We start from the raw sequence: 17,416 nt of genomic DNA, 5'->3' as shown, positions 1-17,416 counted from the left end.
GCTGTGATGGTAAAAATTTAAATCACTGATTTGATTTCTGCAAAGAAATAAGAGTACTACAATGTTATCCATCACAGTACATTGCTTTCTATAGTTAAACAATATAATTTACAAATATTAAATGTTGCTTATGGCATGTTATCCAGACTTTGGAACTGATTTCTTTTTCTTTTCCTTTCTCTTGCTTCAGATGTTCATCAAGTACATAAAGGTTAGCAACCTTCTCTTTTGCAATATTGAATAACAGGGCATGGCATATTACTGCATGGCAAAAAAGCAAAACTTTACAATTATTGATTTTTGGGGAAATGAGGACTTTATTTTTAGAAATGTTATAATGAAAGAAACTGCATATTTTGTTAGATAATCTCATGTGCGCTGTGCTTTTATTCTTTAGGTAGAGTTGGTATCACATTTTGGATCAGAGCACTTTTGTCCATTAAGCCTTATAAGGTAATACCGAACAACAGACATTTATTGAGTGATTTTTTTTTTAAAGTGATACACAAAAATCCCAGCATATTTAAAGTGAAGAAATAATTTTCTCCTATGTGAAGTTAATACTATAGAAACATAAGCTCTTAAGCCCTTCTTGTCCTTGAATCCGTTTTAGAAAAACGTAAAAATTAGCTCTAAGAAAAAATAACCATTATGTGGGTCTGGCCTAGCTTGCTTGCTGTTTTGCTGTGATGATAGTATATGGAAAATTCTTAGACTGATAAAACTGGCCGTCAAATTTTAAATACCTTAAATAGATAAAATTTTAAGGGAAACAGTGGATGGATGACTACAGTGTAAGAAACAGTCATTATTTTGGAGTCCAAAAGCTAATGGCCCTCAAAAAAATGACCAAAGTTAATGTATTTTGTCATGTATTATGAAGAGATGAGTCTTAACAATTTAGTTTTATTTTGAAAGTCTTTAATGCAATTGTTGTTAATAGGGTATTTGGCACTAGCATGGTCGAAGAATATGAAGAGATTGCTGATTCCCAGTATCAGTCAGAACGTCAAGAATTATTTGATGAGGACTATGGTAAGTGACTTTAAGACATGTGACTATTATGTATATTTTTTTGTTTTTTAAAGTCTAATAGCCTGAAGGGATAGGAGAAGGTTTTATGACACCCTCCATTTCTACTTTATTAAGTCCTTGTTTTAAGAGATCTTAAATCATAGCCTGAAAAAGAGAATTTTTCACTTCCTTAATTTTCCTATAAGTGAAATGAAGACATTTAGCAGGGGTTGGTAAAGTACATGGAAAACTTAATAAAGTCTCATAAATGTGATTAAAATTCTGGTAAGCAGTGGAATTATTTTCCTTGGCTTAAAACATCTGTTTGATAAATGGCTTCTGAATCTCATTTTCTTTTTGTGAACATATTTTAGGTGTATAGTGAATATTTATTATAAAATATGCTTTAAATGACAGCTGACTTCGACAGGACATAATTTGAGCTTTTAAACATATTACTGAAGGTAGTTCACAGTGTAATTACCTTCATTTTCTCTTTAAACAGATTATCCGTTGGATTATAATACTGTGGAGGATAAATCCTCAAAAAATCTTCTTGGTTCTGCTACAAGTGAGTATTTGGGATTTTTCTAGACACTATTAAAATATTTCCCAACCTTTTTTTCCCCCTGACATATGTGGATATTTTGTTGTGGTATATGGTTTGGGAAGCTCCTCCTCCCAATGTTTAACTTGAGTTGAAATCAAAGATACTAGCATTGAAATGTATTTCCTTAGGGATAAAATAGGAGGGGTGAATGAAAAGAAAGAGGAGAGGAAAAAATGCAAGCACAAGTTGGTTCTTCTACCCTAACTAAGTGCTTATATTTTTAAGCAGATTCTTTAGAAGAATAGGCTATAAATTTACTTTGGGAAAGAATTATTAAAGAGCTCCAGACCATATGAGTAGAAGTATCTGGGTAGTCATTCTAAGTGGGAAGGGAATTCGAATGGTAGTTCAGAGGTAGTAGGCATCAGTGAAATCTTAGCAAACAAGAAATCGTTGATCTATGGATGTGGTTAGTTTCCTAATTAATTACAAATATAAAGGCTGTTCTTACTCATAATAATGATTCTCGAGCAGGACAATAATAATAATACACTCTTTGTAAACTAAAGAAATAATGACTAAGATACTAGTAGTTTAGTTTTTGTCATGCCAGCCTATTAAATTCTGAACCTAGTGGTAAGCTGGCTAAGGAGACTCTTAGAAAGACCATTACCAACCGACACTTAATTTTTATTGTTATAATTCAGGTAGGTATATTTTAATGGTGGTTATTTTTGGTTATTCATAAAGAACATAAAATACTGGAGGGAGTTTTGTTTTTATTTGGAGATTAATGATTGATTATAATAAAAGTAAATCTTTGTAAAATCAATGACCAATTTCTTGTGCCTTTCCCTTGTTGCCCTTAGTGAGTTGAGTTGCTTCAATCCCAGTCTCATGGTGTACATTGTCTTTATACCTTTTTAAGTTAATCAGTCAGTAGTATATATACTTAGGTAGATATTTTGTATAGCTACAGTATATGGAGCTAGGAGTTACCTCTGGTTTTTTTCATCTTTTATTTTTTCTGTTCCCTTCTTCCCCTTTTCCTCTCCATAGAAAACTAGTCTTCAGTGGGCTGTTTTTTTTTTTAATTTTATTATGTTATGTTAATCACCATACATTACATCATTAGTTTTTGATGTAGTGTTCCATGGTTCATTGTTTGCGTATAACACCCGGTGCTCCATTCAATATGTACCCTCTTTAATACCCATCACCAGGCTAACCCATCCCCCCACCCCACCCCCTGCCTCTAGAACCCTCAGTTTGTTTCTCAGAGTCCAGAGTGTCTCATGGTTCATCTCCCCCTCCGATTTCCCCCCTTCATTTTACCCTTCCTACTATCTTCTTCCTTTTCTTTTTTTAACATATAATGTATTCAGTGGGCTTTTTAAGGCATAGGGGGAAGAATGCTAAAAGTACCTGTAGAAGAGGAACCCTTTATATAATATGTAACTTCGTTGCATATTAGCTCAATATATTTTGTTTCACTCTATTGTTAGTCAACTGACTATATATTAGTGACTACTTTTAAGTAGGATTCTTAGCTATCTAGTTGATAATAGTATTAAAAATAGGTTCTTCATTCACTGCTATGGGATATAGTTTTTTAGGAGTGAAAACATGATGCTGTGTTATCTCTCTGGATATTAATATTATTGTTCATGTCCTTAAATATGTATTAAAAATTCTGTGCTATGTAATAATCATCATAGCTCAATGATGTTGTATTAGTTAGCTGTGTGGAAGCATTGTTATTTTATGGAGTCAGAAAATAGCCCCAGACTGAAAGATCTCTAGCTTCTGATAGTTGCTGGAGAGGAAGGGGCACCTTAGGGAAGTGTATGCCTTACCATAGTTGTAGGCAAAGGAAAATCCTGTTAATATTCTTGGTTTCTTTTTCTGTATTCTTACGGTATTAACTCCTAGACAAAACCTAGTTTATATCACAGTGGAGGGCATTTCCCTGTTTGTAATCACTTCTGTGACCAAGGTATTATTTGTATTAATTAGATAAAGAATCTTCTTTATATCCCACTTTTGGGATCTTTTTCCTCAAAGATGTGTTTTTTGGTAACATATCATTTATTTTTCTTTTTATGGATCTCTCTATTTACCTTTCAGTGTTCTAGTGTTGACAAAATTTGTCTAGTGAGAGGGAGGGAGGGTGGGAAGATGTCAGCTAAGCCTAAATATAGTAGGGTTTAAAAAGATCTCCATCTCTTGAAGTTTCAGGAAAAAAGAGAGGCCATAGTAGCTGGCAGTGATAAGACTTTGGGTGTCATAAAGATTATAGACATGACCTAACACAGCTGTGTTCTATACCTGTCCTTTTGAAGAGTCTGGGACTGTTTCTGAGCCTGACTTTGCTCCCACCTCTAAGGTGGTATAATATTTAAGGAGTAAATAACAGAGTGGAATCAGGCCAAAGAGCTAGTCTCTGGCACTGAAATATCTGAATTTTACTATCATCATCACACTTTATGAATTAGCTTGAAATTGACCAATTTTGAACCTGATTTACTTTTTAAATTTAGATAGTGGCACCAAAACAGAATTCCGTGGCTTGGGGTGGCTCAGTTGGTTTAGCGTCTGCCTTCGGCTCAGGTCACGATCCCAGGGTCCTGGGATCGAGTCCTGCATCAGGCTCTCTGCTCTGCGGAGAGCCTGTTTCTCCCTCTCCCTCTGCTGCTCCCCCTGCTCTTCTCTCTTTCTCTCTCTCTGTGTGTCAAATAAATAAATAAAATCTTTAAAAAAAAAAAAAAGAATTCTATGGCTTTAATCTTTTTTTTTTTTTTTTTTTAAGCCGGGGCAGAGGCAGAGGGAGAGGGAGAATCTTAAGCAGACTCCATGCCCAGCACAGAGCCTAACATAGGGCTCAATCTCACAACCGTGAGCCAAAATCAAGAGTCGGACACTGAATTGACTGAGCCACCCAGGCGGCCCCCACCCTTTTTTTCCCTGTAACTTTAATATTAATAGAAACTCCCTTTTCCTTTTGGTATTGAGCAGTTAGTAGTTACAGGAAATATATGTCACCAGAGTACATTGATTCTGTTGGAACTTGGTTGTCAAAGAGCATACATACTGAATGTTTGGACATTCTTGACATTATATAATTTTCTTAACTACCAAAAAGGGGGAAACTACGATGTTGGGGAAAGCAGCATTCTTGACTTTGTATTCATGCCAGTTACGGCAGCTCTTCTGCTTGATTCTTTTATTTACATTCTTTAACCAGAACATTTAAATATTTTACTTACACAAAAAATTCTTAATATCATTCTGCTTTCCTTGTACTTTGTCATGTGGATTTTCCAGACCAGTCTCTACTTGGATTTTCTTACAAGTCTGCCTTTACTTCTAAATATGGTTTGCATTTTGTTAGAATCGCTTAAAGGCCAGGTTTCTGTGTATATGTTTAAGACAAAATACAGTTTTTGTGTTCTCTTACATCAAAGTATTTTTTATGAATGTATATATTTTATAGATCTAGAAGGAGAAGTGAGAATGAGGGTGGGTATGCAGCAGAGGTATCTAAATACAAGTGGTAGAAAATAGTTCTGTTGGTTTGTCTTGTTATGTTGTAGCATAGGTAGTTTGTTTTCCATATCAAAAGGAGCCTTAGTGGCTGGAGACTGAGTATAACATGTTGATGGTCCCTGGGGAGAATTTCATTCCTAAAAGAATGAGATTGGATGAATAGTGCCCAGCTCAAAGATAAAGGAGTTGGCTAATCTGGGAGAAATTAAGGACAAATGTCTAGTTTGGTACTATATTCCAAATTATTACCTTAGCCTATTCAGAAGGTCTTTTAGTGGCCACATTATGATTGTGTCAAACTATCATGTGTTTGGATGCAAATTGGGAATGGTCAGAATAGAATATACACAAAGTTGCTTTCTCTCAAAAGACAAAATAAGACTACATTTGGCAGTGTTCTGTGAACAGAAGCAAAATTAATTTTTAGATGGACTGATAATGTAGACATTTGCCAAATTTTGCTTTTGTTACCAAGTAGCCTTCTGAAATGATGATAAATAGTATTTTTAAATGAAGGATGGTGTAAATCTTTTTTATTATGTTTAGGTTAAAAAGTAATACTCTAAAGCTGCTCTCTTTACACAGATCTGTAGATGTGTTCTGTTCTTGAATTCTTTAACAATAAATACCCCAAAATTTAAATGCCAAAAAATTTGTTATCTGAGGTCAGATTGCCCTTTGAAGCACAAGAACTTCAGACTATCGATTTGATTCCATAATTTGGATTCTATGAAGCAGTCCATTTTGACTGAACTTCAGCTGGCAGGTCAGATACTATTGCAGTATTGATTGACATTAAAAGTGGATTTATGTGGAAATAAAAGAGTTTCCATTGCTACTTTATTTTGGTTTGTGTGGAAATATGTGTTTCCATTCTTGTTTTTATCTCATGCTTTAGCCTAAGAATCAACGCTGCTTCTTTGTTTACCAGTTTGTCTGGTCAAAGGAGGGGCAAGGTTGACCTGTAGTCCTAGACATTTACAAAGCAAGTGCAAAGCTTTTGTGTGTTGTACCAGTGATTGGAACAAAGTACCATTCCTGTACTTTGTAAATATCGAAATTTATGACTACCAGTTATCATTTTAAACTGTTTAAAATTTCTTAGTATTTTCTCCTACTATAAAACATGTATCTACAGGATCAGCTCCAGGTGACAGTGCTTGGCTTCCTCTCAATTTTCTGAATAGGGTGTTAGCTTTTCCTCCCTTAGAGCCTTTCCTACTTTTCACATCTATGATTTTCACTGAAAGTGTGATGAAAACCCTATGGATCTCTTGGGAAAGGAAAACAAGACAGAAATAACTGATGAGACTTAATATGTAGCCCTTGCCAGATATTAATATTTTAATAGGAGAAATACCTGATAACTGGTGAGTTAACTTCTAGTGGAATGTTAGAGATTAGATTGGGGATGGAAATTAATTTCCCTTAAAATTACATCATAGAAGGAAGCCACCTATTCTCAGCACCAGCTTTTTATGGAGTCAGGTATTTTGTGATACTCATGTGCCTTTGGCTATTTATTCAGATGTTAAAGTTTGTACCACTTTACTCATCATCCAAGTAACCTCTTTAGAAAGAGGCAGAATTTGCAGGTATGCAGATTGCTTTACCTACAGCACTGAGAGTTTTATGACTTTTATGACTTTTATGACCTGCCCATGCCCATACCCACCCAATTCACAAAAGATTTTGTGTCATGTGTTATCCATTAAACATCATTAAAAGTTACCAAAGAAATTTGATTCTGTGCAGTATCAAGTTGGGATTTAACCATATTATCAATAAATATGTTCATAGTTGAAAATAAAATTTTCCTGCTCTCCTAAGATATGTTCATAGTTGAAAATAAAATTTTCCTGCTCTCCTAAGATATATGTTCATAGTTGAAAATAAAATTTTCCTGCACTCCTTTGGATAATAATCTTCCCATTTTGTTTATATCTATAAAAATCACCTGTTTAGGAAAAACTACTTCTTCAGACTTTTTTGTTTTTGTTTTAAATGGTAGAAACTTTTAAAGAAAAACAAGCTTTTCTGTAAAATACTAATTTTGGTTGTCACGTATTTTTCCCTGCCCCAGTAGAGGCTATATGTTGAATTTTACTTGAATTTTGTAATATGCTGAAGATAGTGTTTTAGCAAAAGGTTTGGGGAAGGCTAACCAAAAAAGTATAATTAAGTTTTAAATTCCTTCTGAACATAAAAATTCAGATTTATGTTTTATACTTTTTGGCTGAAATTTGTGTCCTATATTGGACTTACATAGTAAGATGAACAAAAAGGTAATTAGTCCAAAAAAAATGCAAAAAGACCATTATAAATGGTTTTTTGGCTATCTGATATTAAGCTATATAAGAATTTTTAGGTGTATTGGTATTTTTTTCTGATTGAATTTTGTTTTAGATGCCATTCTAAATATGGTGAATATTGCCGCTAATATTCTGGGAGCAAAAACTGAAGACCTGACAGAAGGTACCTAATCATTTTATGGGTCTTTTAAATATCTGATACTCCAGGGGTCATTCTAGTTAGGAAAATTAATTAATAAGCCAAGGAACTTAATTTTCATTTAGAAATATATAAATGAATCAAAGGGACTTACCAATCTTCTATTATTCATTGTTTATTTGAATTTCACAAGTTCTCTCTTATAATACAATCCTGTCTATATAAAATTCATGAATTTCTTTTTTGACTCTTCCTGCTGTAGAAGTAATAATTTTATCCCTTATCTCTTTCCTGAAGTTTTCTAGTAGTACTTCATGCATGCTTTTATTTATCAAATAACTACTCAATTTACAAAGTGATTTTTTTTTTTTCCCTCTACAGAATGCCAAATAAGAGTATTAATAGCAAGGAGAAACCACCTGGCCTTTTTTTGTTCTTAGAAAATACTTAGTTCCAAGTGCGAACTTAAAATGACCCATACATTTCTTCTTATTCTCTTTAGTAACTCCTTTAGATGTCTAGAAGGCATGTTAATCATGTAAGATTACACAGAATTTATAGTCATTGACTTGCTTTAATTATCTGAGAAGTTGAGAATATGAGAATATGAGAAGTTATTTGTAGTTCTGACTTTGTATGATCATTTCTTTCTAAAAGAACCTTGATGAAAGAAAATAAAGTCTGCAGTAGCAAACCTATTTGACTTTTTTTCTCCCCCAGAAACTAAAGTTCTTTATTTGCTATAGTGAAATATCGTCATGGCATAGCTTTTTAAAATTAAACTCAACATGGGTATCTTTCTTAAAATAGGAAATAAAAGTATATCTGAGAATGCCACTGCCACAGCTGCACCTAAAATGCCTGACTTAGCTCCTGTTTCAACTCCTGTTCCATCACCTGAGTAAGTTATATTGTGATATTAGAGTTCTGTTAAAATGGAGAGCTAAATGTACTAGTACATAGAAAGGTACTTGCGGTTTATGTGTGAAATGATTATCTATAGAAAGCTCTGAATCATAGGGCAAGCATTCCACAGCCACTTAAAATATCTTTGAGTTGCTTCTTGGGTACCAGGAATGCACTTCACTCCAGACCAGATGTTTGTTGTTTTGATATTATATATTACTTCTATTATTCACAATACTGAATCTTTTTCTTATTGCAAAGAATTGGCCTAATTCTGCAGGTATAGGTTTGAGGACACATTTTAAAAGCTTGCATTTATTCAGTTCAAATTTAAAAGCATTGATTAAGTACCTGTGCTGTGCCTCAAAAGCTACAAAGGTGCCTGATATTCCTAGAGCAGTGATTCTTAAATTATGTATTTGTCTCAAAACAAACTCTTACAGTGTTCACTTTCTTAAATTGAATTAGATAGACGTCTTCTCCTGGATTGCAGTGGGGCACTTTGGACAGGAATGTCTGTCATGTAGTTAACATAAAATATCCTCATTTCTTTAGTCTTTTCTACCAGAGATGATTAAGGTTTTTTGCCACTTCTTATCTATAAGAGATAAGCTCATAGACTGGATAATTGGGTATAGTTATTGTAAGTTTATGTGTATTTCATTAGATATACTCTGTAAAATGTTGAAAGCCTTTTGTCTCAGAACTCTGCTTGACAGGATGAGATATTTGAACAGGAAATATGTAATGAAATGTGCAGTGGGTATGGTTTGAGCTGTAATTCCTAAATACCATACTAAATAAAAAATGAGATTTTTGTGCTTTGAAGGGCACAGTGACATACTTGTATTCTGTGTTTATTTGGAAAGTGACTAAAGATATTTGTTTATTGGATGACTAGAGAGAAAATATAGCATTCTATGTCATTGAGTCCTCGAAGATCCTAAGAAATCTATTTAGGATAGGGACATTCTTGGTGTTGTTTCTAATTATGTGGAGCTGTGCCTGCTAGTCCCAGTTTTAGGACTAGGCTTCTTCAGTTAACAACACATAGTATGTCTTATTTTTCAAAACTAAAGGAAACTGATTTCACTTTATATATGTGCGCACACACATATATACACACTCCTCCATATAGACATATATTTATTGAAAGATACCACATCAGGCTTATATAGTAGTTTTTACTTTTCTCTATTAGTTTGATTTTAATAGATTTTTTAATATAATTGCTTACTTTTTAGTTTAATGTTTCTTTATATTTGTTTTAAATTCTTTTTGATTACTATATGCAATCCTTTGAAGAAGATAAATGAAAATGAAAGAATCCATGATAGGGTGTCACTGTTAAAGTTCCTATGAAAAGATGACTTATTTTCTTTTCCCACATTTGAGTTTTTTAAAGTATAGCTCTGATTAGGGTATATATAGATGGTATATAACTTAATTTGTACCAAATTCGCTCCCTTTCTTCAGACACTGCTCCTTTTTACTGTCTAAATTTATGTTGTAGATAGTAAGCAATAAAGATGTAAGAAATGTTATTAGAGACTATCTATCTATATATCATCTATTTACAGAAGCGTAGTCTAATTGTGTTTTAGTTTTGTCCATTTACTTACTGTCAACAAGATGAAAATCTAGCTTTTAGATACTATTTTATTCCTACCTTTGCTACTATGATATTAGTCTTTATTCAAAGACATTTCCTGGCATTCTTAGTAATTTTTCAGAGTAGGAAAACTATATATGAAGATGTTTCTTTTTGGTATTCAAGTGACTTTATTTTTTCAGTTTGTACCTTTTGTACTGTAAGGGTTGCACCTGGAAATTTATTTTTATCTTGGAATGAACCACAGACATTATAATTTACAGCCTATTCCTACCAGCTCCATCCCCCTACTCCCCTACCTTACATACATACTCTAGATCCTACAGATGGTATTAAGTTATAGATGGGGCACTATTTATTATTAGCCAGGACTTTCATTAGAGTTGTTAAGTATTTGGCTCTAAATAATAGAAAATTAGTCCAGATGATGTTAAGACTATTTTGGGGAGGGAGGGATGCAGATAATCGTGTGTGTATGTGTAATGCTACCCTGGAATTCCTCAAGTCATCCACAGAAAAATTTTCTTTGAGAAATCTAGCTACCTTTTAAAAGTATGATATTCAAATACACAGTGCATTCATATATTAAGAATCCCAGATTCTAGTTCCTAGACTCCACATATAAGCAATTCTTAAATAGATATTTTTAAAAAGCAAGTTTGATTTAGTAAATAGTGATTTGAGTCATCTGACTGATCACTTGATAAATGGTCTTTCTGTTACCATTTCTGAATAATACTTGTTTTTATAATAAAACTGACTTAAAGGGGAAAAATTCATCCAAAAAAAATTTCAGTTTCTTCTATATTTCTAGTCTTCCTTTTATTTGATGTATGATACATTGATTTTTTAGCATAATTTTAACTTTAGATTTCTAATTAAAGTGATATGTAATTATCATATGTATTTCTAGGTTTGTAACCACTGAAGGACACATACATGATACGGAGCTATCATCACCCGATACTCCAAAAGAGAGTCCAATTGTACAGCTGGTTCAAGAGGAAGAAGAGGAGGCAAGTCCATCTACAGTGACCCTTCTGGGTAGTGGTGAACAGGAGGACGAATCATCACCCTGGTTTGAGTCAGAGACACAAATATTTTGCAGTGAACTGACCACAGTTTGTTGTATTTCTAGTTTTTCGGAATACGTATATAAATGGTGTTCAGTTAGAGTTGCTCTTTATCGGCAACGTAGCAGAACTGCTGTGAGTAAAGAAAAAGATCATCTCATGTTGGCTCAACCACCATTACCACTTCCTGCAGAATCAGTGGATATTTTAGTATTGCAACATCCGAGTGGAGAATTGGACAGTAAGAGAAAGGAAAAGGATACTGAAACTATTGTTCTAGGTGACTTAAGTAGTATGCACCAAGGTGATTTGATTAATCACAGTGCAGATGCAATTGAACTTGAACCAAGCCATCCTCAAACTCTTTCTCAGTCTCTTCTCTTAGATGTTACTCCAGAAATCCATTCATTACCTAAAACAGAAGTGTCTGAGCCTAGTAAATATGAGGCAGGACCTACACCATCTCAAGTGATCCCTCAAGAGAATTCTGTTGAGTTTGATAATGAGACAGAAAAAAAGTCTGAGAGTTTTAGTCCTATAGAGAAGCCAGCTGTGATCTATGAAACAAATAAACTTAGTGAAGTAATGGATAATATTGTAAAAGAAGATATAAACTCCATGCACATTATCACAAAGCTATCTGAAACAATAGTGCCACCTGTAAACACAGCTACTATGCCAGACAGTGAAGATGGGGAAGCCAAAATGAACATAGCTGACACACCAAAGCAAATTTTGACTCCTGTTACGGATTCTTCTTCATTACCTGAAGTGAGAGAGGAAGAACAGTCTCCGGAAGATGCCCTTTTAAGAGGGCTACAGAGGACGGCTACAGACTTTTATGCTGAATTGCAAAATTCGACAGATCTAGGGTACACTAATGGAAATCTTGTACATGGATCAAACCAAAAGGAGTCAGTATTTATGAGACTTAATAATCGTATAAAAGCCTTAGAAGTTAACATGTCTCTCAGTGGCCGCTATCTGGAGGAGCTTAGCCAAAGGTAAGCTTTATTATCAATTAGCACATTCTCCTTTGCAACGTGAGTAGCATGGTATGTTTTCTGAGTAGAGGATTAATTATCTCATGATATAGTAGTAATCAGTACCATTTTAGCTGGAGAGAGTGTTACTTAGATGTTGATCAATGACTTAAAGAATTGATTTTCTTTTTTAGAAGTACTAAGTGATGTAATACCTTTAAATATTAGGGTGACCACAAGTTTGAATTATCTTTAATCAGTTTTTCCTATCTTCTCTTGTTTAACTTTAGCCACTTTTACTGTTTGGCTCCCACAGTACTCATGTGAAAATTATAGTATTATATAACATATATATATATATATATATATATACACACACACACATACACACACACATACACACACACATATATATATACACACACACACTGTATATGTAATATCTATAAAAAACATTAGATATTGAAGCTTTTATTGGAATTAGACAAGAACAAGTAAGAGTTTAAATCAGTGAAGACTAGGGGCGCCTGGGTGGCTCAGTCGTTAAGCGTCTGCCTTCGGCTCAGGTCATGGTCCCAGGGTCCTGGGATCAAGCCCCGCATCGGGCTCCCTGCTCCGCGGGAAGCCTACTTCTCCCTCTCCCACTCCCCCTGCTTGTGTTCGCTCTCTCGCTGTGTCTCTCTGTCAAATAAATAAATAAAATCTTAAAAAAAAAAAAAAAATCAGTGAAGACTAGAGTAGACTGAACTGGATGATTAGGCAACATTTGCAGTCTTTCAAAGAAGTCCTAGAATCCTAGTTGTAGTTGTGATAATTTATGCTATTGTGTTCATAAGTGCCAGTGTGCTTATGCAGTGATTAGGGACCCCAGGCACAATTCTCCATTTTTTTATACCTGTTTACTCTTTTTATTCCTTAAGTGTCCAGTGTCCTCAGGGCTTTTCCAACATTTTGCAACCACCTAGGCACTAAGTGTCCAGAATGTGTGAAACACCACCTTTCCCTACTCCTTTTAAATTAAAATGCTACTACTGAGATGTCACTAAGGTCATCATTATATCCTAATGAGTTTTCTCCTAATCCACACAATTTATTGGCAAATTGTGTGTGCATGTGCATGCATGCCCACTTAAATACCTCCTACCTGGGGCGCCTGGGTGGCTCAGTTGGTTAAGTGTCTGCCTTCGGCTTAGGTCATGATCTCGGGGTTCTGGGATCGAGCCCCACATCAGGCTCCCTGCTCCGTGGGGAGTCTGCTTCTCCCTCTCCCTCTGTCCTTCCCCCTCCACCCCCACTTGTGCTCTCTCTCCTCTCAAATAAATAAAATCTTAAAAAAAAAAAAAAAAAAAAGTACCTCCTACCTGCTTCTCCCTACCCTAATTGCCCCCCTAAGGGAACCACAGAAATTACTGATTCTTTTTAATTTTTTTTTTTTTTTTTTTTTAAGATTTTACTTATTTATTTGAGAGAGAGAATGAGACAGAGAGAGAGAGCACGAGATGGGGGAGGGTCAGAGGGAGAAGCAGACTCCCTGCCGAGCAGGGAGCCCGATGCGGGACTCGATCCAGGGACTCCAGGATCATGACCTGAGCCGAAGGCATTCGCTTAACCAACTGAGCCACCCAGGCGCCCCTCTTTTTAATTTTTTATTGAGATATAATTGACATTAATTTCAGATATACAACATAATGATTTGATATTTGTATATATTGTAAAATGATCACCACAATAAGTCTAGTTAACATTCATTACCACACAATTATAAGATTTTTTCCTTGTGACAAGAACTTTCAAGATCTACTCTCCTAGCAACTTTCAAATATAGAGTATTATTAACTATAGTTACCATGCTATACATTACATTCCCATTACTTATACATTCTATAACTGGAAGTTTGTACCTTTTGACCCCCTTTGCCCATTTCTCCCATCTCCCATCCCCTGCCTCTGATAACCACCAATTTGTTCTCTCTATCTCTGAGTTTGAGGGTATTACTGTCATCATTATTATTACTATATTCCACATATAAGTGAGATCGTATGGTATTTGTCTTTCTCTGACTTATTTCACTTAGCATAACGTCCTCAAGTCCATCCATCCATGTTGTTGCAAATGGCAAGATTTCCTTCTTTTTTTGTGGCTGAATAATATTCCATTGTGTACAGATACTGCATTTACTATATCCATTTATCATTCGAAGAACACTTAGGTTGTTGCCATCTTGGCTATTGTACATAATGCTGCAGTGAACATCGGGGTACATACATCTTTTCAACTTAGTGTTTTTCATTTTCTTCAGATAAATACTCAGAAGTCGAGTTGCTGGATCATAAAGTAGTTCTATTTTTAATTTTTGAGGACCTCCCTAACTGTTTTCCAGAGTGGCTACATCAATTTGCGTTTCTACCAGCAAGGGTTCCCTTTTCTCTACATCCTTGCCAACATGTGTTATGTCTTATCTTTTTTGATAATAACCATTCTAACAGATGTGATCTCTCATTGTGATTTTGATTTGCATTTCCATGATGATTAGTGATGTTGAGCATCTTTTCATGTACCTGTTGGCCATCGTATGACTGTGGAGAAGGCCTGTTTAGATCCTTTGCCACTGTTTTAATTGGATTCTTTAATTTTTTATTATTCAGAGGTATACGTTCTTTATGTATTTTGGATATTAACTCCAATCAGATATATGATTTGCAAAGTTTTTCTCCCGTTTGGCAAGTTGCCTTTTCATTTTCATTGATGGTTTCCTTTGCTATACAGAAGCTTTTTAGTTTGATATGTACTCGTTTATTTTTGCTTTTGTTGTCAAGTCCAAAAAGCCATCACCAAGATCAATGTCAAGGAGCTTACCACCTGTGTTTTCTTCTGAGTTTTATGATTTCAGGTCTTACATTCAAGTCTTTAATCCATTTTGAGTTACTTTTGGTGTATGGTGTAAGATAGCAATCCACTCTCATTCCTTTGAATGTGGCTGTCCAGTTTTCCCAACACCATTTATTGAAGAGACTGTTCTTTCCCCATTTTATATTCTTAGCTCCTTTGTCATAAATTGATTGATCATATATGTGACTAATCTTACATAGTAGTAAGGTAGCAAATACCTCAAGGGATCTCTTTATTTTACCTTTGTAAGTGTTCCAGGCCTCAATAAGGGTCATTTTCAAAAAAGTAGATTTATCTCCTGTATTGCAATCAGAAGTGTTTCCAGTAATAAGTTAAGAAATAAGAAATTAAAGCTAATTTAATAAATTCTTTCTTACTCCATAGGTACCGAAAACAAATGGAAGAAATGCAAAAGGCTTTCAATAAAACAATAGTAAAACTTCAGAATACTTCAAGAATAGCAGAGGAGCAGGTTGGTCATCTTCAACCCTTATTTACTTTTTATATAAATTGCTTTTGAATTTTGTAGGCTCTTGCTGGTAAGAAGGATAAGTAGTGTTGGTTCATTTTTTTCCCCTGATAGGTGATGATAAGCCTACTATATGATGTCATGTTTGGAAAATTACCTATTAGCATCTATATCTCCTCTAGAGAAAATTTTCTTGAGCATTATTCCTATTACATTTCTAAGTTTGTGTGTGTATATGTGGTGGAAAGGCAGTGGCTTTTTTTTTAAGCAGCTTTGTTAAACTCAAATCTTTTGTGGTTTTCTACACAGATAATCTAATTGATTGCAAATAAGTACAGTTCTGTTTCTTCTTTTTAATCCTTATACCTTTTCATTTCTTCTTTTTTCCCCCTCTGTCTCTTGCCTGTGATGCAGTATGACTGGTAATATTGGCCATTACCCTGTCTTCTTGATTTTAAGGAAACAATTTCAGTATTGCACAGTTTCAGTATTGCAATATCCAGATGTTTATTAAAAGTTTTTACAGTGTGTTACTATGATGAAGAAATTTTATACTTTGCTAAAAGTTTTTCTGGGACTAGGGGATGGTGAGATGAAGTGAGGAGGCCTGAGGTTTCAGAGTTTAGTTGCATCTTATTGCTAGTTCCTAACACAATCCAGTCGTGGTTCCATACAGATTTCCTCCTTTAGTTTTTTTTTTTTTTTTAATTGAAGTTTGAGAGTTATTTAAAATGTATTCAGAATACAAGTCCTTTATTAGAGATATACTTTGCAAATATTTTCTCCCAGTTCATTATTTCTTTTGTCATTCTCTTAAAAGTGCCTTTTGAAGAGAAGTTTTTAATTTGTTAAAGCCTATTTATCTATTTTCTCTTTGCTCTATAAAATCTTTCCCTAACCCAGAGTCACAAAGAATTTTTCCTCAGTTTTCTTCTAAAAGTTTTATAGTTTTCATTTTACATTAGATTTATAATCTATTTTAATTTTTACATGTTCTGAAGTATGGCTCAAAGTTTTTTGGTGGGGAGGGGGATAGAGAAACATGAATAAATTTCCCTTTATTCCGGTATCATTGTTGAAAAGACTACCCTTCCCCCCTGAATTTCCTTTGCACTTTTGATAAATACAAATATAAATCAATTCTCTCTCTCTCTCTCTATATATATATTACATATGTCTGTTTCAGGGCTTCTCTTTTGTTCTGTTTATCTATTTTTATGCTGATACCAGACTGTTGCGATTATTGTAGCTTTATAGGAACTCTTGAAATCACATAGTGTGAATCTTCCAACTTTGTTCATCTCTTCCAAAATTGTTTTGGCTAATATTGATTTTAGAATCAGCTTGTCAATTTCTACAAAAAACAAACTGTTTGCATCTTGATTAGATTTTATTGAATTTATACATCAGTTCGTAGAATTAACATCTTAACAATATTGTCTTCTGACCCATGAGCACAGTAGTTATTTAGTTCTTCATTAATTTTAATGGTTAAAATGATTTCCCCTCTATATTTTCTCATCTCAAAGACTTATTTAAATACTTGTAAATAATTTGTGTGTTATTAACAGTATTGGAGGTAAACCTTGCTTAGAAGTGTTGACTAACTTATTAAATTTCATAGTTTTTTCTTTAAATGATTATAACTATCTGGAATTTATCAGTATTTGTCAAATGTGAGTCAGAAGAAACAGTTTAATGAGTCAGGTTCAGCATTTGAAACAGATGAAGTAGGATAGAAAGTACCACAGAGTATTGCAGTAAGGGATGTAAGTGAAACTTTTTGTTACAGTTTTATGTATCCATACTGCGCGCGCGCACACACACACACACAGAGTTGAGATTTAAAACTTACTTATTTTAAGATTTTTATTTATTTATTTGAGAGAGAGAGCACAAGCAGGGGGCCTGGAGGCAGAGGG

The 17,416-nt window shown here is 34.3% G+C and overlaps 1 protein-coding gene across 4 annotated transcripts in view; it reads left to right on the top strand.

The window, feature by feature from the left end:
- Nucleotides 1–17,416, top strand: part of SUCO (SUN domain containing ossification factor) — an 85,682-nt gene that overhangs the window by 52,356 nt on the left and 15,910 nt on the right. For 2 of the 4 annotated variants that reach the window (XM_035010789.1, XM_035010788.1), the window contains exons 12-19: nucleotides 191–211; nucleotides 398–453; nucleotides 944–1,035; nucleotides 1,520–1,585; nucleotides 7,517–7,585; nucleotides 8,372–8,462; nucleotides 10,993–12,156; nucleotides 15,410–15,497. In XM_035010789.1, the coding sequence (XP_034866680.1) occupies nucleotides 191–211; nucleotides 398–453; nucleotides 944–1,035; nucleotides 1,520–1,585; nucleotides 7,517–7,585; nucleotides 8,372–8,462; nucleotides 10,993–12,156; nucleotides 15,410–15,497 (1,647 nt within the window). The remainder of the gene's footprint in view (nucleotides 1–190; nucleotides 212–397; nucleotides 454–943; nucleotides 1,036–1,519; nucleotides 1,586–7,516; nucleotides 7,586–8,371; nucleotides 8,463–10,992; nucleotides 12,157–15,409; nucleotides 15,498–17,416) is intronic. The other 2 variants (XM_035010791.1, XM_035010790.1) reach the window with 1 other exon arrangement.

The sequence above is a fragment of the Mirounga leonina genome, unplaced genomic scaffold (genome assembly GCF_011800145.1).
Source record: "Mirounga leonina isolate KUSES-001 unplaced genomic scaffold, KU_Mleo_1.0 Mir_154, whole genome shotgun sequence".
In the NCBI taxonomy this organism is placed as follows: Eukaryota; Metazoa; Chordata; class Mammalia; order Carnivora; family Phocidae; genus Mirounga; species Mirounga leonina.
This window is presented reverse-complemented; position numbering and strand designations above follow the sequence as displayed.